The sequence below is a fragment of the Rhinatrema bivittatum genome, chromosome 1 (assembly GCF_901001135.1).
Source record: "Rhinatrema bivittatum chromosome 1, aRhiBiv1.1, whole genome shotgun sequence".
Lineage (NCBI taxonomy): Eukaryota > Metazoa > Chordata > Amphibia > Gymnophiona > Rhinatrematidae > Rhinatrema > Rhinatrema bivittatum.
In genome coordinates, this window is record NC_042615.1 from 712,086,337 (window position 1) to 712,109,303 (window position 22,967).

A 22,967-nucleotide genomic window follows, 5' to 3' on the forward strand; every position below is an offset into this window, starting at 1 on the left:
CGTTGAAGCAGAGAGCTATGCTGGATATAGTATCAGACTTATTTGGTTTGGGGTAGTAACCACAGTAACAAGCAAGCTACTCCCCGCTTTTTTGTGAATGCAAATCCTTTTTTCCACATTTCCACTTGCCTTTGAAGCTTAGAGCAATGTTGGAGTCGCATTAACCGTGTGTATGTTTATTGAATAAGGTTATTATCTCCAGGTAGTAGCCGTCATACCCGCTAGCCACCCACTCTTCATTGACGTCCTCTAGACTTTATGGATCCACAGTATTTATCCTACGACCCTTTGAAGTCCTTCACAGTTCTGGTCTTCACCACTTCCTCCGGCAGGGCATTCCAGGTGTCCACCACCCTCTCCGTGAAGAAATACTTCCTGACATTGGTTCTGAGTCTTCCTCCCTGGAGCTTCAAATCGTGACCTCTGGTTCTGTTGATTTTTTTCCAATGGAAAATGTTTGTTATCTTTGGATCATTAAAACCTTTCAAGCATCTGAAAATCTGTATCATATCACCTCTGCTCCTTCTTTCCTCCAGGGTGTACGTATTTAGATTCTTCAATCTCTCCTCATAAGTCATTCGATGAAGACCTTCCAACTTTTTGGTCGCCCTTCTCTGGACCTCCTCCATCTTGTCTCTGTCCCTTCGGAGATACGGTCTCCAGAACTGAACACAGTACTCCAGGTGAGGCCTCACCAAGGACCTGTACAAGGGGATAATCACTTCCCTTTTCTTACTCGATATTCCTCTCTCTATGCAGCCCAGCATTCTTCTGGCTTTAGCTATCGCCTTGTCACATTGTTTCCCCGACTTCAGATCATTAGACACTATCACCCCAAGGTCTCTCTCCTGCTCCTTGCACATCAGCCTTTCTCCCCCCATCGAATACAGTTCATTCGGATTTCCACTCCTCATATGCATGACTCTGCACTTCTTGGCATTGAATCTCAGCTGCCATATCTTCGACCACTCTTCCAGCTTCCTTAAATCCTGTCTCATTCTCTCCACTCCTTCCGGCGTGTCCACTCTGTTGCAGATCCTAGTGTCATCCGCAAAAAGACAAACCTTACCTTCTATCCCGTCTGCAATGTCGCTCACAAAGATATTGAACAGGACCGGTCCCAACACCGATCCTTGCGGTACACCGCTTAAAACCGCTCTCTCTTCAGAGAGAGTTCCATTTATCATCACACATTGTCTTCTGTCCGTCAACCAGTTTGCAATCCAGGCCACCACCTCGGCACTCACTCCTAAGCTTCTCATTTTATTCAGTCTCCTATGTGGGACCATATCAAAAGCTTTGCTGAAATCCAAGTAGAGGACATCGAGTGATCTTCCTCGATCCAATTCCTTGGTTACCCAGTCAAAAAAGTCAGATTTGTCTGACAGGATCTTCCCGTGGAAAAGGGTATTCCCTGCATTTATTGTTGTTGGAGAGAGAGGTAATTTGCCTTAGCAATCCCTGAGTGGGAACTGAACCCTGGCTTCCCTGGTTCAGGGCCTATTGCTCTGACCACTGGGCTACGACTCCATTGCTCGTGATTTAATAATAGTATTTAAAATATGGGAGAAAGATTAACCAGTAGCCCAAATGGAATTGGAGAATGCAAGGACTTAAGCCCCAAGACCATATTTGGTAGATCATGAACTGTTTGAACTCAGATCACTCAACTCTGTGTCTCAGTTCTAGATATCCCAGAAGCTTAACAGTAGACTCAAGGACAGAATTATGTAATGCCACAGCTTTTTGATCAAAAAAGACAGCAAGTACATCACCAGTCAACTACCTCTATTTCATTAAGCGCGGGTTTTCGTTTTTTGGGGGTTTTTTTGTTAGCATGGAGTTAACTATAAAAAAAAATTCCTTTGGTCAATTGAGTGCAGAGGAGATTTGAGATGTATAAAAGGTCTCCTTTGCTTGTTTGGTCTCAACCTTATAATGCTTCAATTTACTCCTATATTCTTCCCTACTACACTCTGATTTTCTCCTCCTCCATCTTTTCTCCATTCTATGAACTTCCTTTTGTATATCAAAGAAAACTAAAGTAAACCATTGAAAATGTTGTTTACTGCAATTACATACCACTGGATGTTACAGCGCTAACTGATTATGCGGCGTCTTTAACTGATCAAACCAACACCCAACTAATTCCTCTACCTCCAGAGATTCAGAATTATCAGAGAAATCGTACTCTTCCCATAAATTCATAAAGGACTTAGGATCAGTTCTAGTCCTTATCTTTTTACCTACTTTACAATCAGTAATTGGGGTAGTCAGCAGGTCAAAACTCCCTAACAAAGAAAATGATCAGACTATACGACAGGTGAAATCATTCTTCTCTCTAATAAGTTTTGCAACCACATAAATTGAGAACATAATACCTAGTCCAGAGTGTGCCCTAACCAATGGGTAGGTCCTTCACAATTTGCCTCATCCCTGCTGTATCCAAATTATCAAAAAATTGCTGCAAAGGAATGGAACGTGGCATATCTATTATTACTAATACCCACTGTAGTAACCCAAGAAAAAGGGGAAAAAAAGCAAGTTAGCTTACCTGTAAACAGGATTCTCTATAGACAACAAGATGACTCAGCCATAATGCTTGAATGATGTCAACCGACAGAGCCACCACTGACCACTCTCTCCAACCTCGGTAAAAATCTTACCAAGTTTGTGTGGGAGTTCCAGTACGTACATACTGACTCGTGAATCCTGCAGTCTCTTCTAGAGATTAAGCTTTAGCAAAATAATCAACACTCCAGGGAGGGTAGTGAGTTTTAAGTATAGCTGATTCATCCTGCGGTCTACAGAGAACCCTGTTTTACAGGTATGTAAACTTGCTTTTTTCATTGACAAGCAGGTATGAATCAGCCATAACATATATGGAGTACCAAATTTATTACTGGTTGTACATATTTTTTTTGGTATCTTTTATATTTGGATTTTTTTTTATTTTATGAATATTTTTTGTAAAATGAAACTCCTGTTGTGACGAGGTGGATAATACATTTTAATAAATTCACATTCAAGGCTGCACTGCACAGTAAGTACTAAAACAGACAGCCCAGGCCATATAGTAGAGACTGGACTACAGGGTGAACAGGCTGAGCAGAATTGCTTGCCCAAAGTTATTCTCTCTCCAGGTTGTATTGTCAAGACATCAGCGGGATGTAAATATGTGAACTGAATCATGTAACAGCTATGCATAGGTCCTCAATGGAAGTAGCCCTAAGATGAGCCACTGAGGACACCATAAACTTTACTAGTCTGTAATGTAAGTCAGCCAGCAGACAACAGTATGTGATACAGTCCTATACTGTTATGTGCTAGTCAATTAGAAAGAGCTCATTTACAACTGCCCTTCCCATTCTATTGGGATTAAAGAACATGAACAGTTGAGAAGCCTGATGGTCAGGTTGAGCCTCTTTAGGTAGTATGCCAGAGCTCTCTTACAGCCCAATGTAAGTGAAGAGTCCAATCTCCTTTGTGCACATATGGTCTTGGAAAGAAAGCTGGCAAAACAGCTGGATTGATGTGGAAAGCAGACACCACTTTCAGAAGGAATTTAGGGAGATCACTCTGTTGTCTAAAAACTGTAAGTATGATGAATATGAAACCAGAGCCTGTAATTCACTCACTCTTCATGTCAAAGTGGTGGCAACAAGATACACTTTCCAGGTACAAAACTTCAAGTCAACTGACTCATGAGGTTCAAAGGGAGCTTTCATGAGTCGAGCAATAGCTACAGTGAGGACACAAGGCATGCCATAGTATTATAATTCATCAAAAGACTAACAGTGAAGAGAGATCGGAACCCCTTCCACCTGCTTATTTATTTCAACAATTGTTATTCTTCTGATCCAACAATCTCAGCGGATTACAGTCAACATACTCTTATTATGCCACAGTAGCACAAATGAACTTCAAATGGAAAGGTGCTAAGGCCAGATGAGAGGAAGAACAGATAATGAAGTAAATTCCTCAGACTACAGGAGAAGGGATCCAGCTGGCTGATCCGGCACCATAATGAAAACCTCTTCTACTTGAAATTGTAGGATTTTCTGGTTGAAAGCTTCTTAGCTGAAATCATTACATTCTCTACTTCCTTATAGAGAAGTATGGAGGAGACTACTGTATGTTCAAAATCCATACAATTAGGGCCAATGACAGAAGGTTTGTATGGCAAAGCCTGCCATTTTTCCTGTGTGATAAGTCTGAAACATCCCAAATTGAAACAGAAATTGAACCACAGACAAGATATGGCTATCACACTAGCCATAACCAGTCTAGAGATATTGAGAATTACCTTCACCTTGTTCTGAAGTACCTTCTGGAAAGTCCTGGTAATAAGAGGAATTGCTGGATAGGCACAGAGCAGATCTGTACTCCAGTCTAGCACAAAAGCATCAGGAGCTAATTTGTTTTGCTCCATGCATCTGAGCAACATTTTGACCTTATAGATGATCACTGGCATTCTCCAGCTAGTAAACAATTCTCTAGAATTCCCTAATCCAAAGATCACTTCTGTGACCATAGCACTCTGCTGAGAGAGTCAGACAATGAATTCTCAATTACAGGTAGTAGGCTACCTGGAGATGGGCATTGTGATAACTGGCTGATGACCAGATTCGGTAGGCTTCCTTGCAGAGCATGTATGAGCCCATGCTTGATAACACAAAACATGAATACATGACTTTCCATCTGCATCAAGATTCTTTTTCCCAAGAGCAGGTGAAAAAACCTTTCAAAGCATATACGATTACTTGTAGCACCAGAAGGTTGATTTGCAGATAACTCTCCAATAGGGACCTATGATGCTTAGGTCCATGAAGCCGTGGTATATGTTCCCCATCCCTGGTGGAAGCATCAGTAAATGAGATCACTTGATGGCCAAAACGCATAGGGAAAGACTCAAAATTAGAACAACCAGATTCATCCACCACTGAAGGGATGCTCTTATCTTGAAAGTTACAGAGATATGGTGGGATAACAGTTGATAAAGCCAATTCCACTGGTTTTGGATGGTCCACTGAAAACTCCACATGTACAGAAGAGTCAGAGGAATTATGTGCAACACTATAGCCATGCATCCAAAAAGATCCAGGAGTGACCTTGCCAAAGCCCAGTCCTGTTGTAAAAAGGATCTTGGAGGCCTATCAACATTCTGGCTCTTTTGTTGAGAAGAAAAGCCTTTTCCTGAAGCTAGGCTATCCAAGCTCCTATAAACTGAATTCTTTCCAGACAGAATCAAGCTGGACTTGCAGAACTTTACCAGGAAACCCAGGGACCAGAGAAGTCGAATAAATTTATTAACATGACTTAAGATAACTAACACCTTTCTGTCAAAGAAAGCAAAGGGACATCAGAATATCTGTCAGAAATGGACCATTCACCAACCAATCATCCAGGTACTGGAACATACCGACTCCCTGCAGACGAAGCTGTGCAACCATGACTGCTGGACATCTGGTGAACACTCAGGACTGCCAAGAGGCCAAAAGAAAACTCCCTATACTAGTAGTATGCAATCTTCACCACAAACCTGAGGAACTCCTCGTAAGTGGGAAGAATGGGAATGTGCACATAAGCATCCTTCAGATCCAGAGCACACATTCAATCCCTCAGATAAAAGGAAGAAATGTCTGGAGGGTCTCAAATCATGAGTCTGACAATGCCTCATTCCTGTACAAGGAGGGGCTCTGCTGTTCAGCCTCACACCAACACCTCTGGCGCTTACACTCCAGCATCTTCTTCAGGGCTTCATTTTGAGGGTACAATACTGCTACACACTCAATGTCATCCAATCAGTTTTAGAAACTAGAGGAATCATCATCAGGGCCAAGGAAGCAATAGGAGATGGAGTGTGCATCAGTGATGGACATATGGCACCCATAAACATATCAAAACTGTATCATATGAGAGGCAAATCTAATTAAACCCAATCCGTACAAAATATATTCAAAACTATTCAAAATGTCATGCTGTCCACAAATTATTTAATATAAGAAAGACAGTATCAGAATGACTGTGTTTATGGTATAATCCACTGTCTCTCACCCACAAAGGGCCGCAGGCAGTATCAGCCTTTATGGCACTATTATTATAATCATTTGTCTCCTTATAGAAATTTTTTTATTTTATATTTTCCAACATTTTTTAAATTATTTATCCAAAAATCTTGTTAAATTATTCTGAAAAATTCTAAAAATATTTTCATTTATGGCACCTCTTTTCTCTTATATTAAATATATGGCTACCATGCAGCTCTTTAGAAATTCACTATATGTAAAAAGAGTGGATAGTGAGTTTCCCAAGAGAATTATTTGGAATAAACTTGAGAGATAACAAAGATTATTAGTATAAATTAAGATGAATTCTTTATTGAAGTTATGGGGTTGAAGGTGTGATATTGGATAAGAGGTAACACTGTGGTTTTGATGTTTTTAGTTACAGAGAATATCGGGCAGATGTCTTTGATTACAGTAAGATGATATTTCCCCTGAAGGCTTGTTTAGCCGAAACATGGTCCATATCGGGTGGAATTATGAGATATTTGAACAACTAATTCGGCTAAGTTATCTCTTTTTATATATAGTGAATTTCTAAAGAGCTGCATGGTAGCCATATATTGAATATAAGAGAAAAGAGGTGCCATAAATGAAAATATTTTTAGAATTTTTCAGATATATTTAACGAGATTTTTGGATAAATAATAAAAATGTTTTTGGAAAATATAAAATAAAACAATTTCTATAAGGAGACAGTAAATGATTATAGTAACAGTGCTATAAATGCTGATACTGCCTGCGGCCCTTTGTGGGCAAGAGACAGTGGATTACACCATAAGCACAGTCATTCTGATACTATCTTCCTTATCTTACTAGATAAACGAAGCTTGACCGACGTGCTGCAAATGCGCAGTAGAGACCAGCTCTACCGCGCATGTGCGGGCGAGCACGTCGGTCTGAGCCAGCGTCAGAAAGAAAAAAAATGGTGGCGTCCAGTGGCAGCAGCGGGCGGCAGCGGCAGTACCGGCAGCGGGCGGCGACGGCGGTAGCGAGCGGCGGCGGTACCGGCAGCGGTAGCGAGCAGCGGCGACGGCGGTAGCGGGCGGCGGCGGTGGGCGGCGGTAGCGGCCAGTAGCGAGGGAGGGAGAAGAGAGAGAGAGGGAGGGACGGACTGAGTGGGAGGGAGGGACGGAGAGAGAGTGGGAGGGAGTGACTGAGTGAGGGAGGGACTGAGTGAGAGGGAGGGACTGAGTGGGAGGGACTGGGGGGAGGGACTGAGTGAGAGGGAGGGAGTGGGACTGAGTGAGAGGGAGTGGGACTGGGAGAGAGAGGGAGGGAGTGGGACTGAGGGAGAGTGAGTGGGACTGAGTGAGTGAGAGGGAGGGAGGGAGAGAGGGGGGGGGGGGAGTGACTGAGTGAGAGGGAGGGACTGAGTGGGAGGGAGGGATTGAGTGAGGGGGAGGGATTGAGTGAGGGGGAGGGACTGAGTGAGAGGAGAGGGAGGGTGGGGAGGAGAGGGTGAGGGAGGGTGGGAGGGAGGTAGGGGGTGGTGAAGAGTGAGGGGAGAGAGAATGAGGGGGAGGTGAGAGACAGAGGGATGTAGCCCGTTTTAACGGGCTTAACGGCTTGTATTAAATAATTTGTGGACAGCAGCACATTTTTTAATAGTTTTGAATATATTTTGTATGGATTGGGTTTAATAAGATTTGTATCTCTCATATGATACAGTTTTGTTGTGATTATTGAGAGGAGGGAGCTTTCATTGTTTGGGATTGTGTGCCCATAAACATATACTTTAAAACCACTGACTTGGCTTATGGCTCTTCCAAACATTTTTCAGAAATACTTAAAAAAAAAATAAAATAAAGTATGGAAAATCTAAGACGACGACAGACAGCAGTTTTAAAGTAGCAGCAATAATAGATGCAATGAAGCAGATAAAGGCCAAAATCAAAATACTGAAAGAGAGAGAGACTGGGACATGTCCATTCATTACCTTGAATGAAGAAAAACAGAGGATCTCACAAGGCAGCATTCGCATGCGGGAACTCCCGCACATACGGGCCGATACACAAAGGCTGGCATTAATTTCTGCCAGTGCCGGGGAAGTGTACAGAAAAGCAGAAAAAACTGCTTTTCTGTACACCCTTCGACTTAATATCATAGCGATATTAAGTCGGAGGCCCCAAAAGTAAAAAAGTAAAAATTTTTAAAAATCGGCCTGCGGGTCGGAAGACAGACGCTCAATTATGCCAGCATCCGTTTTCCGATCCTGTAGCTGTCAGCGGGTTCAAGAATCGACACTGGAAAAAATTGAGCGTCGGCTGTCAAACCTGCTGACAGCCACCGCTCCTATCAAAAAGGAGGCGCTAGGGACGCGCTAGTGTCCCTAGTGCCTCCTTTTACTGCGGGCCCTAATTTGCATAGGCCATCCTCCTGAATCACGCGCCCAGGAGAGTGGCCTGTGCGTGCGCCAGGAGAGCGGGTGCTGGCCGGCTCTCCTGCACGTTTTTCTGTATCGGCCTGATACTCAGTAAGATTTTAACAGTTTTTGGAGATCTGGGTGCATATTGGTGCTGTCAGATGATATCACCCATGTATTATGGCAGATTCATCCCTGCTTGTCTATTTAGAAACATGACTAGCTCATGTAAACTTAGCATGACAGTGATAGAAGGGTATCTAAACATTGTTCAGATCAAAGCTCTGGCCACACTCCACTTAACTTGCTCATCCACATTTGATTAATTTTTAAAGGTGATCACTTTCCTAAACAACCAGGAAGCAATTTTTATAAAAGTACATGCCTTTTACTGAAGTTCTTTAGTCTAGTTAGAAGCTATTTTTTTTCATTTGGTATACAATGCAGGATGGAGTTGACAGGTTTAGGATTCTATTTTCATCACAAATTGCCTGGTCATGCCAAAAAGGCATATCAGGGGCTGACTGGTTCCATCCACTGAATTAATCTTAAGAAAACTAACCTCTGATTTGTCACCATTATAGTGATATTTTGTTGCCTACCATTAAACTACCAGCTTTAAAAGCAAGTAAACTAGAAAAGTTAATAAAATAAATAGTATTATGATTGTTATGGTTAGTCCACTTGAACATTTGGAAAGAAGGGTCAAACAAGCTGTAGCTGATGCTTCTTTATTAGACTAACTCAATAAAACTGTGACTAGCCTTTGAGAACTATGCTCCCTCCATTAAATGTACAACATAAAATCAAACTGGTGATTCGCTTAATCATAATGGCTAGGCAAGGAAGATGTTATTTTAAATGACCTTTTTTTTTATACCAGCCTTTACTTTGTTGACAGTGTTATTTACATAAATTACTCCACAACAATTTGTCCAATTTAACAACTGGGTTGTTAAACTAAACAAATTGTTGCAAACACCAAGATTTTCCCAGAAATAAGGAAGAAAGACTGGAGCAAGATAAATTGTAGATCTGAATAACACCAATAAGCATGGTACACATTAAATCTTTCCACTACTTCACTGACTATGAAGGAAGCACAGCCTCTGTAAGCTAGTGCCAGATGTATTACATTAGTCCAATAAAAAGGCATCGCCTACAGCTTTTTCGCTGAGCCTTATTTCTTCATAGAACAAACACATAAGACAACAAACCATGAAGAGATAGGCAAAACCTAATTATTCTCAGGACTGAGGTTTTACCAGCTAAAGCAAGTCATGAAAGAAGTTTCTGAATTACATATTGAAAACACTCAAGGTATAACACGAGCAAACCGGATCCAGCTTTGTTTTTTTTTGTTTTGTTTGAAAGGGCAGGATGCTAATTTAGCAAAACCAAAATTTGCTAAATCTTTAGACAGATACCCAAGTACCTTAATTATCCTTCACACCACCTAAAAGAGTATTCTGTATTATATTTATGTGATTTTTAAACAATAATTCTGATTTATGCATCTTTAATGTACATACACCCTGAAATCTTACCAAATTCATTCAGCACTTTTGCTAAGGATTAGAGGGAAGCTACTGGATCCTAAAGATACAAATGGACATTGTCCGCAAGAAGTGTAAATTTTATGTTCTGTCCATTCACCTCCAAAAATTCCTTTAGTATCAGGATAAATTCTGATATGCATAGTCAGCAAGTACATTAGTATAGCAAACAGAAGTGGAGACAGGAGACAGTCCTACCTAATGCCTCTGCATAATTAAAAGGTTTGGGACAGTACTCCATTTATAGGGACCTTAGTTTTCAGTTTGTATTTACTCTGGGAATTTTTCAGTGTTTATTACAACAAAAACAAAAATATAGCTCTCTTGCCAAATTGTTTAATTATATGATGAAAAAAGAAGTTATGCCTACTTCATTGTCCGAGGCAGCTATTGTAATTCTCCCTAAACCTGGCAAATATCCAATTTACCCTGGGTCGTATAGGCCAATCTCCCTCCTAAATCTAGATATAAAAATATATGCTAAAGTTATTGCCAATAGGTTCAAGCATATTTTACCCCTTTTCGTTTCTACAGAACAGACTGGGTTTGTGAGCAGAAGGAATCCAAGGGATAATATCAGAAGGTAAATATTGGCACTTAAGTCTTGTAACAAAATGCACCTATTAGTCAGTTTTGACACAGAAAAAGTGTTTGATAGGGTGGAGTGGGAATCTCTCTTAGCTGTATTGGAGCAGTTTGGCTTTAGAGGCCCTATCATACTGCGATTAAGCTTCTTTATAAAAATCCTAGGGCCTATATTTGCATTAATGGCTCCACATCTCCCATCTTTATTAGTCTGGGAAGCGGCACTAGGCAAGGATGCCCGTTGTCCCCATTATTATTTATTTCATTGGAACCTCTAATTCATAAAATCAATGGCAATACTAATATTTGTGGGATTCAGGTAGGAAGGAGGGAATTGAAAATGTTATATGTGGATGATATGTTTGTGGTTTTGACCAAAGCTCGGATTACTCGTTCCAAGATTTTAAACTGTACACATCTTTAGTAGCTTTTCAGGTTTAAAACTGAACTTGCATAAGTCAGAGGCTATGGATCTTGCAGTCTTCCTGAAAGATACATGGCCAAATTTCCCTTTGTCATGGGCTGTAGATACCATCAGATATTTGGACATCCAAGTTCATAAGGATACTCAAAGATGGTATGCCTACAATGTTAAACCTCTTATTCAGGAATTTAAACAAAACTGGTTAGTTGGCAAAATTTACTTCTCTAGGGCTGGCTGGCTCTTGTAAAAATGGCATTAATTCCTAAAATAATGTATAAGTTACAGATGGCCCCTTTCATAATCTCAAAAAAAGATCTGAAGCTGTTACAGATGTTATGTGCTCAATTCTTTTGGAAATCACATAAGGCTAGATTGAAGTATTCTATTTTGATAACTCCTAGAGATCAGGGAGGCATGGGATTCTTGGATGTATATTTCTATAATATATCATGTCTATTGCTAGTATTGAGGGAATGGTTGGGAGTGGCGGGAAAAAAAAAAACTGTTGTATTTTTGGAAAGGGAATTCACAAGTCCATTAGGTTTATCATATCTAATTCATGCTAAAAATGAAGAACTGCCCTCCTATGTTTTAGAATCTTTAATGGCCAACAATATGAGGAAACGCCAGCAAATTATTAGGAAGCATTTGAGACTCAATTGGCAATTGTCCCTATGTTTACCACTGGTTGGCAACCCAAAATTTGAACCGGGATTGACACGTTTGTTATAGGTTGCTCAGTTCACAGGGAATTTAAAGTATAAATCATTTGTAAATCTGCAAATTGGCAAAGTGCAATCCTTCCAATATTGTATTCAATACTTATTTTCTGAGAATGATTATTTTGTTTATATGCAAATTTACAATTATGTATAGCAGGTGTTGAATATGGGGTGGAGCCTTTGATGACAAAAAAAGAGTGTCTATTTCAATGATGTATAAATATTTGTATAATACTCGGAAACATAATATTTATTCTAGATTATTTATTTATTTATTTAAAATAATTTATATACCGGAGGTTCCTGTATAATATTTGATTACGCGAGTTAAAAATTACCAATTCAGATGATGATATTCTCAACTGTGACATGCTGACTCAAAGAGAAATGAAATATGTTATGTGGGAAGTCCATTTTAGGATTTTGCATGGACCGACATATTTTGGCAAAGCAGAGCTTACGCAACAAAAGTGGCTTCTTCTGGCACTTGTTTGAAATGTTCCTATTCAGCAGCATCCTTGGTACATTGTTTATGGGACATACAGGGATTTTGGAATTTGATAAAAACTTACTTTAATGCTATTGAAGACCCAACCACAGTTTGGTCAACAGAATTTTGCTTATTGGGTCATGTCCATACAGGGTAAGACCTAAATCTATTCCATAAACTTTTGTTGATCAAAGGATACTTGGTGGCATTACAGCTTATACTGTGTAAATGGTTGGAACCATCAAGCACGACCCTGATTTCTTGGCAATCATCCTTTATGGATTTATATCTATTAGAAAGAAAATCAGTAAGAGAAGGATTTAAAAGATCACAAAGCCAGAAACTGCAAATTTGGGCACAGTGTGTGAAAACATTCCCCTCTGATTTACGATGTTGAATCTAATATCCTAACTAAAGTGGAAGTGCCTTTCGACTAACTTCATTGAGTATTAGTGTGTCCTAATGTGTACTAGTGATATTCAAACGTTAATTGTGTATTGATATAATTGGAAATACTGGAATGGATAAAAAGGGGGTGAGGGGTGGGTTTAGGGCTGACAGATAAAAAAAAAAGAAAAGCTATCACTGTTATACTACACTCTCTTCTTGTCAGTCCTGAAACTGCACAAGCTTTATTAAAAATATTACAAAAAAAATATTTACCAGGAAAAAAAAATAGTAATTTTCTTCCACTGATTTCTCCTACTTTTGTTTTTAGAAAAAAACTGATAAATTTCCAGGAAAAATAAAATAAAATTGCAAACGAAAGTACCTATCCATTTTCCATCACTCAATGCAGCATAAAAATTAACAACCGTTCCATTATAGTCCTTAAGTAATTTCACGCAACCCTAGGGAGAGGGAGGGTGAGCCCTGACATAGGTGTTTGAACCTCCAAGACCAGCTGGGGACTGCCCCAACGCAATGCTTTTGGTAGGAGCATGGCGCTTTAAAAATCTGCTGGTGTGCCGAAGCAGCACACCGAAGGGGCATGCCATACTGGAGGTTTTTCAGTGTCTTCTCCATAGTTTCTCTGCACTTCATCAAGGGGATGATTAAGAAAGGCAGCATAAGATCTATCCCTTCTGTTGCTGTGCCTTCTACCTCAACCTCTTAGATGACTTTGGAAACATTTTTTTGTTACACAGCCTGGAACAGGAGCCAATGACCTTGGTCTTCAGGTTCTATTGGGAAGGAAACATGTGTCTCCTTTCGTCCTGAGGTCCCATCCTCATCACAAGCTGAATTAATTTTTTTGGTAGTGCATCTTTTATCCATGATTAGGAGGTTTTAAGTAGAGGAGCAGCGATGTCCTCTCTACATTTGCAAGTGAAAAATTAATTAACTTTGGCTAAGCCTGCAGTAGTGATTCTGGAAACTTGATAGACAGCTATACAGTGGGCCCTTGACTTACGAACGGCTCGGGTTACGACCAACATGTCTGGGTTTGACTTACGAACAAAATTCGAGTTACAACCAAATTTTGAGTTACGACCACCGCCACATGCGTGCCGCGTGCATGCGTTTTTGTTTTTTTTCGCGGATTGGTTGTATATCACATTTTTTTGGTCTTGGAGGGCGGGACTTCTACAGGGATTGGCTGGCTACTGTTGCTGCTTCTACTAATGGGACCGGTCCATCCCAGGCGCACGTGGGCAGACCCGGCACGCAATTTCAGCAAACAGCATCGGGGAACATCGAGGGATATCACTCAGCTGGCAAGGTACAGTAATGTGCTCAGAAGCGATTGGGAGGGGGAAAATAGTTTCTGGACGGCAAGAGATGTGCTCAGAAGCCGTTGGGAAGGGGCAAATACTTTCTGAAGGGCAAGAGATGTGCTCAGAAGTGGTTGGTAGGAAGAAAAGAGTGTCTGGGGTTGGTGTTTTTTCTGTTATGTTTCTTTTTTTTTTCTCCTGCAGAACAGCACTTTTATCAGAGAAGTGTTCAAAATGGCCCCAAAGATAAAGAAAGCAATCACAATCGAGAAGAAGGAAATTGTGCAGAAATTTGAGAGTGGCATTCGAGTGACCTATCTCACTGTCATATACAGCATGTCAAAATCCACCAGAAAACCAGATTCCAGATGTTCTTATAGAATGGGACTCTCCTTCTGAAAAATAACCACCTTCCATTTCATCCCCCGATGCTGTTTGCTTTCCCGCCCCCCTTCCTGCAAACCAAAGATGTCAACATCTAAATAAATAAATAAATAAATAAATAAATAAATAAATAGATAGATAGATAGATAGATAGATAGATAAATAAAACAAACAAACTTGGATTGTTTTTTCTGGTAGGCTAAGCACATTTTATAACATTTTGTTGAGTACACTAGGGAAGTATAGGTGTTTCTGGTAATTACAGACCTCATACAACCATTTTTTATTGTAGAAATAGTTAGGTAAGGGGTGCTTTTCAGGGGTCTGGAACACAATATGGGTTTTTCCATTATTTCCTATGGAAAACAAAGTCTTGACTTACAACCAACCCTCTGGAACCAATTGAATTCGTAAGTCAAGGGCCCACTGTATCTAGTTTGGAGAGAACTGTTTCCAACAAAAAAGATTAGGTTTTGGAATTTGTTAATGGGTTATCTGTTCAAGCTATCTGAATGTTAATGCTATTAAGGAACAGGATTAAAAAATTGCTGATTTAGCTGTTCAGAATTCTAAGTTGCAAAAATCTAATACGGTATTAATGAGATGCAATCAATTACATAGGAAAATAGAGATTATAGGTAATTATATGAAGAGTCAACTTGAGCTTTCTGAATTACCTGCACTTCTCTTTAATTTCTCCACTACAAATACTTAACAGTTTTGCTTAGAATTTTTGAAATTTTCTCCAGAAAATATACCTTAGATATTAAAGGCATAAAATATTCCTGAGCAAAAAAAGTGAGTTGAACTAGGATGTCTCCAGAGTTTAGACCTCACTGGCTTTTTAGATAAATCTCAGTTTGTCATCACTGATAGAGCTACCCTGTCATTTATTTTCGAACAAGAGTGAGACATTCAGTGGACTCTGAAGCTTTTTTTTGCTTCAGAAAAAGTTCTGTTTCCTAGGACAAAAACGGTCTGTGTTTCCTGATGTTGTATGGAAACACAGCAGCATAGAAAGTTGATTCTTATTAAAAAGCAGAGGGTCCTATCTACTGCTGCAAATTTCCTTTTGAAATTTCCTGTCCAAACTTGAAGGTATTAAGTATATATTTTTTTACCTAATCGAAGGCTACATGAGAATATTGTGGTTTTGTTTGGGTTTTCTTGTTAACGTTTTCTTCTCAATAAATAGAGAAAGCCTAAATGTTAATAGCATTAACATTCAGATGAATACATTTGTTCGAACATTTAAATGGTTTACAGAAAAATAGACTATCAAAAATGCACACATTTATATTCTAAAACATTTAGCTATATGTTTCTTATGTATATTTAAAATGTTGTTACCTATATGTTTCAACTTATTTTGTTTTGTGCGGTTATAAATTTATATACAGGTAATACTTGAATTGCTACAGACCAGTCTAAGAGGAAGCCTGACAAACAGGTCTATCCAGTAAAGTGCGGCCACGTTTACCCCGCTCCTAACCCACATTCTACTCACTTTCCGGCCGCATTAGCCCTTCCTGCGATCCCGAATCCCCTTTAACCTACTCCTACCGCATCCTAAAATCCCCGGGCAACCCCTTCCGCACGCAGCATGTATATTGCATGCAAACGAGCGAATTAGCTATTCCCTAGCATCCCCATAACCCACGCCCCGACTATCGCTATCTTTCCCTGCCGTTTTGTCACGCGTTTAACCTGCTAACTTACCGCCTACCCTTACCCCTGCGGTAGAGGCAGGGGTAAGGGTAGGCGGCAAGCTTTCCCCCAGCCCCCCGCTCACCTGCCCCGGCCGCGATCATGGGTGCAGGTATCCGGGGCAGCCCCAGTCCTCTCCCCTCCTCCCGAAGCAAAAAAAAAAAAAAGCGAAAAAAACGTTGCAGCCCCCTCCGATGTCCGGAGGGGGCTGCAAAAAGTAAGTCGCTTCGCCGCTTCGTACTGCCAGCCCCTTCTTCCCTCCTCCCGGAGCAAGGCTGCTTTTCGCACCCTGCTTCGGGAGGAGGGAAGAAGAGAGACTGACAGTGTGAAGTGGCGAAGCAACTTACTTTTTGCAGCCCCCATCGGACCTCTCCTGCCTCCCGCTGCGCGACTTACTTTTTTTTGCAGCCCTCCGGCCATCAGCAGGAACGGATCGTGGCTCCCCTGCCTCCTGGCAAAGATGGACGCCTGCACGGGGGAAAGCGGCCCCTGTGCGTGCAATTGGCCACTCAAGACGTGACGTCACATGCCGTGATGCCAAACGTCGTGATGTCACGTCTTGAGCGGCCAATTGCACGCACAGGGGCCGCTTTCCCCCGTGCAGGCGTCCATCTTTGCCAGGAGGCAGGGGAGCCACGATCCGTTCCTGCTGATGGCCGGAGGGCTGCAAAAAAAAGTAAGTCGCGCAGCGGGAGGCAGGAGAGGTCCGATGGGGGCTGCAAAAAGTAAGTTGCTTCGCCGCTTCACACTGTCAGTGTCTCTTCTTCCCTCCTCCCGAAGCAGGGCACGAAAAGCAGCCTTGCTCCGGGAGGAGGGAAGAAGAGACACTGACAGTGTGAAGCAGCGAAGCGACTTACTTTTTGCAGGCGTCCATCTTCGCGAGCAGCTGGAGGCAGGAGAGGTCGTCCGATGTCCGGAGGGGGGTGCAAAAAGTAAGTCACTTTGCTGCTTCGTACTGCCAGTCCCTTCTCCCGGAGCAAGGCTGCTTTTCGCGCCCTGCTTCGGGAGGAGGGGAGGGGGGACTGGCAGTCCCGACTTCCTGGTATCTGTCATTTCAAATGACATTTGAAATGACAGATACCAGCGTGGCGTGAAGCGTTAGGCCCGCGCACCCAGGATACTGTATAGGCGCTCTATCCAGTAAAATGGGTTGCGCGGGCCTAACGCTTCATGGACCCTTCTTAGACGCGGTTTACATTTGCATGAAATTATAGTTCAGGATCGAGCGGTAGGTGAGCTGCACTGTGCGTGCGGCAACCGCGGGTGCGCCGGGCACTAACGCAGCTCTTCCTACCGCTTGGTACTGGATAGACCTGTTAGAAATCAAACATGCATTTTTCCACTTACTTGCCAGCAGTAACTACAAAGACACTGGGCTAGCATTAAGTGTGAGATCATTGGGAGTGTAAAATGATGATTATGGTCAATTAGAAAGCATATATTATTGCTATCATACTGATGTACTTTACAAAAATAAATAAGCACACACTTCAGAATAAAATATCAAATTACCTTTCAATGATAATAGTGTTCTTTCAAGTGAATTGATAGCTGCAGATTCATTGCCAATGCAAATTTCCTGAAGGAAGGTATCTGTGTGATGATTCCATAGAGAGCAGGCAAAACCATAAATTCCAGAAGCCAGCTATAAAGGAAGAAAAGAAGATATCTTGATTGATACTGAGCGATTATATAAGGAAGTAAAAAGTGAACCCACAAAGAAATCAAACTGCAACAATATGACTGTAGGAAAAAATGATTTTAGTATCCAGTACAATACCCAAGCTATGAAAATTTGCAAGTTTCAGCAGTAGTGAAAGTTGCAGGATACCACAGATTGCCAGCAGTTTTAAACAGCCAGCACTAAAGATATTCTGCAGCTGCTGCATTCAGCATTAGCTATTTTTATAATCATAAATGTGATGGCGCTTATTTCTAGAAAATGTTCTGATATAAACTTAAAATCAATACAAAATCTCTCAAATTATTTCTTACAGTATAATTTATTTTATTTATAATAATTTATAGCCTGCCATATTTCCAAGTCTTGTTCAACAAAATACAAATAATCAACAACAACAATAAAGCAACAAACACTCATCAAGTATATGATTCATTAAAAAAAAATGCATCTTTAAAGCTTTCCTTGCAATCAGCAATTTGGCACATACCATATTAGGAGGTACTACCTAGGAAAAAGATCTAGGCATCATAGTGGATAGTACATTGAAATCTTCAGCTCAGTGTGCTGCAGCAGTCAAAAAAGCAAACAGAATGTTAGGCATCATTAGGAAGGGAATGGTGGGAGGCGGAGGAGAGCTTGCCACTAACCTCATCAGGTGGACCGGAGCGGAGGGACTGCCCGACGCAGGACCGGGGCAGAGAGCCCGCTCAACGGAGCTTCCGGGTGTGACGTCACTAGGTGGAGCCGGACAGAAGGTCGATAAAAACTGACCCCCCTGCAGCGTTGAACCGAGGCGGAGGAGAGCTTGCCACTAACCTCATCAGGTGGACCGGAGCGGAGGGACTGCCCGACGGAGGACCGGGGCAGAGAGCCCGCTCAACGGAGCTTCCGGGTGTGACGTCACTGGGTGGAGCCGGACAGAAGGTCGATAAAAACTGACCCCCCTGCGGCGTTGAACCGAGGCGGAGGAGAGCTTGCCACTAACCTCATCAGGTGGACCGGAGCGGAGGGACTGCCCGACGGAGGACCGGGGCACAGAGCCCGCTCAACGGAGCTTCCGGGTGTGACGTCACTGGGTGGAGCCGGACAGAAGGTCGATAAAAACTGTCCCCCCTTGCGGCGTTGAACCGAGGCGGAGGAGAGCTTGCCACTAACCTCATCAGGTGGACCAGAGCGGAGAGACTGCCCGACGGAGGACCGGGGCAGAGAGCCCGCTCAACGGAGCTTCCGGGTGTGACGTCACTGGGTGGAGCCGGACAGAAGGTCGATAAAAACTGACCCCCCTGCGGCGCGCAGCCGACGTCGGCGCGCGGCTTTGCTTTGCCTGGAACTCTTGCGGTTTTACTTACTTGAAAACATACAGCTCCATCCACCTTTAAAAGTAAGTGATAGAATATATTACCTTAATTATTCTCTCCGAAACCCCCGCTGGAGGAATCAGCGTTATAAGATTGATTACTGGTTAAAGTTAATACTTTTCTCTCTTTATTTTAAAATGCCTCATACAAAACGAAAGGGGAAGCTGAGGGAGGTAGTGACTACATCCTCCCCAGCAACCCCTTCACAATTTAAAATTGAAAAGTATTTTAACACCACTCCAGAGGTTACTCCCATAGAAGGCGGCGCTGTGACTCCTCTGATTGAGCGTAAAGAGGAATCACCTGCCTCAGTAATATCCTTGAGTCCGGGAGCTCCAGCTACGCCTTCGCCACCCCTTGTTGGTACATCTTTTTTGGACTCTTATGATTCTAATATATCTGTAGAAGGGGACAAGGCTATACAAAGTGGAGGAGGTATAGTACCTTGTAGAAAAGGTGAAGGTCAAGATGATGGCACGCACAGTAGTGTAGCAAGTGCCACAATCTTGGGATCTGAACCTATTTTCCCTCAGAAATTTGAAAGACCAGCAAAAATCACACTTGATAGCGTTTGGACTGCCATAATGACTTTGGAAAAGTCGATTACCACGCTTACAAATGTAGTTACGGATGTTAACAAGAGAATGTTGAATATAGAACAACAGAATGATCTACAGAAGACACAAATAAAGGACTTAGATCGGAGGATTTCAAAAATTGAAAAAAAGTGAAAACAATAGGAATCGGATGATCACACGAAGCCCTTTATTATGTGCCCGACTCTGGCCTAGTTTCGCTCGTAGAGCTGCCTCAGGGGCAATTCAATTGGCAGGGTTTGAAACAATGCCTGCTGGGCTGCTGTCACATGTACACTGTCACTGCAGAATTATGTTCAGTACGCTCCGCAGGAATTAATATAATACTGTACGTGATTCAGTGACAGTGTACATGTGACAGCAGCCCAGCAGGCATTGTTTCAAACCCTGCCAATTGAATTGCCCCTGAGGCAGCTCTACGAGCGAAACTCGGCCAGAGTCGGGCACATAATAAAGGGCTTCGTTTGATCATCCGATTCCTATTGTTTTCACTCTAATACAGCCAACTGGATCGGTTTCCAAAATTTGAAAAAATACAGACTGGGCTAATACAAGGGGAGTTAAAAAAATCGTATTAAAATGGAAAAAATTGAAAATGATATGAAATATCTGAATTTGAGGGTAATTAATTTTCCACAGGTGGGAGGAATATCGGTTCAAGAGCAGTTCAAACAATATCTTGGAACAGTATTGAAAATACCGAAAGAATCCCTCCCACCTCTGGCAAAAATGTATTTCCTACCTGAGATAAAAAATAAAGAACAAGTGGGACAACAGGAACAACAACTTGGAGTACTGAATATTACAGATTTATTAGAATCATCAAATGAAGAAATAGTACTCAAGAGAGGAATAGTCCTGGTTAGATTTATCTTTCCATCAGATAGGGACATGGTCCTTAAATTGTTTCTCAGAAATAGATTAGTGAAATATTATAATCAACAAATATGGATTTTCCCCGATGTAACTAAACTAACACAAAGTAAAAGAAAAGAATTCTTGGCTTTAAAACAACTGGCAGAAAAGGTGGGGGCCCAGATGGTAATTCGTTACCCCTGTAAATGTATGGTAAAATTAAATAATGTTAATTATGTTTATTTTGAACCTTCCGATCTGGAAAAGTTCTTGAAAGCTAAGGATTTGCTGGGGGAAGTAGTTTCTGATCAAAGTTAGTTGTTAAAAAGTATTAATGGGGTTAGGTTACCAGTATATATTATATTAAAGTAAATATTACCTTGATTTGTGCTCTAATGTGTTGATCCCTCCTAATTTCATTGTATTATTGAGTATTAATTATGATTACTATATGTTAGAAGAGTTTTTCTTCCTTGCTATTTTTTCTCCAATATGGAGATTGATTATTGATACTCATTTTTTTGAATGACATTGTTTTGTCATATATTCTAAAAATTCAATAAAGTTTAAATAAAAAAAAAAAAAAAGGGAAGGGAATGGTGAATAAAACAGAATATGTCAGAATGCCTCTGTATCGCTCCATGGTAAGACCGCACCTTGAGTACGGTGTACAATTCTGTTCGCCGCATCTCAAAAAAGATAAAGTTGCAATGGAGAAGGTACAGAGAAGGGCTCCCAAAATAATAAAGGGGATGAAACATCTCCCCTATAAAGAAAGGCTAAAACGGTTATGGCTGTTCGGCTTGGAGAAGAGATGGTTGAGGGGGGATATGACATAGGTCTTTAAAACCATGAAAGGTCTAGAACAGGTAAATGTGAATCGGTTATTTACTCTTTTGGATATTAAGGGACTGCCCCCTAGTCCTTCTAAGTTAGCAAGGGGCACATTTAAAACTAATCAGAGAAAATTATTTTCACTCAATGGACAATTAAGCTCTGGAATTTGTTGCCAGCAGATATGGTTAGTGCAGTTAGTGTAGCTGGGTTTAAAAAAAGATTTGGATAACTTCATGGAGAAGAAGTGCATTAAATGCTATTAATCAAGTTGTCTTAGAGAATAGCCACTGCTATTACTGGTATCATAAGAACATAAGAAATTGCCATGCTAGGTCAGACCAAGGGTCCATCAAACCCAGCATCATGTTTCCAACAGAGGCCAAACCAGGCCACAAGAACCTGGCAATTATCCAAACACTAAGAAGATCCCATGCTACTGATGCAATTAATAGCAGTGGCTATTCCCTAAGGGGCGGATTTTCAGAGCCCTGCTCGCGTAAATCCGCCCAAAACCGGGCGGATTTACGCGAGCAGGGCCCTGCGCGCCGGTGAGCCTATTTTACATAGGCTCACCGGCGCGCGCAGAACCCCGGGACTCGCGTAAGTCCCGGGGTTTTCGGAGTGGGCGTGTCCGGAGGCGTGTCGGGGGCGGGGCCGGAGCGCGCGGCGTTGCGGGGGCGTGTCGGCAGCGTTTGGGGGCGGGTACGGGGGCGTGGCTACGGCCCGGGGCGGTCCGGGGGCGTGGCCGCGCCCTCCGTACCCGCCCCCAGGTCGCGGCTCGGCGCGCAGGAGTCCCGCTCGCGCGCAGGGATTTACGCCTCCGGGAGGCGTAAATCCCCCGACAAAGGTAGGATGGGGGTTTAGACAGGGCGGGTGGGTTAGGTAGGGGAAGGGAGGGGAAGGTGAGGGGAGGACAAAGGAAAGTTCCCTTCTAGGCCGCTCCGATTTCGGAGCGGCCTAGGAGGGAACGGGGGTAGGCTGCGCGGCTCGGCGCGCGCAGGCTATACGAAATCGATAGCCTTGCGCGCGCCGATCCAGGATTCTAGCCGATACGCGCGACTACGCGCGTATCTACTAAAATCCAGCGTACTTTTGTTTGCGCCTGGAGCGCAAACAAAAGTAGGCTATTCGCGCTCGTCTGAAAATCTACCCCTAAGTAAACAATTAATAGTCGTTAATGGACTTCTCCTCCAAGAACTTATCCAAACCTTTTTTGAATCCAGCTACACTTACTGCACTAACCACATCCTCTGGCAACAAATTCCAGAGCTTTATTGTGCGTTGAGTGAAAAAGAATTTTCTCTGATTAGTCTTAAATGTGCTACTTGCTAACTTCATGGAATGCCCCCTAGTCCCTTCTATTATTCGAAAGTGTAAATAACCGAGTCACATCTACTCGTTCAAGACCTCTCATGATCTTAAAGACCTCTATCAAATCCCCCCTCAGCCGTCTCTTCTCCAAGCTGAACAGCCCTAACCTCTTCAGCCTTTCCTCATAGGGGAGCTGTTCCATCCCCTTTATCATTTTGGTTGCCCTTCTCTGTACCATCTCATCTATATCTATATCTGTACCATCGCAACTATATCTTTTTTGAGATGCGGCGACCAGAATTGTTCACAGTAT

General features: G+C 42.1%; 1 protein-coding gene across 1 annotated transcript in view; it reads right to left on the reverse strand.

Annotated features, from left to right (window-relative positions):
- IPO11 (importin 11) overlaps positions 1-22,967 on the reverse strand; it is a 1,257,051-nt gene that overhangs the window by 1,025,506 nt on the left and 208,578 nt on the right. Inside the window, exon 6 of the mRNA XM_029576426.1 lies at positions 17,526-17,658. Within this exon, the coding sequence (XP_029432286.1) occupies positions 17,526-17,658 (133 nt within the window). The remainder of the gene's footprint in view (positions 1-17,525; positions 17,659-22,967) is intronic.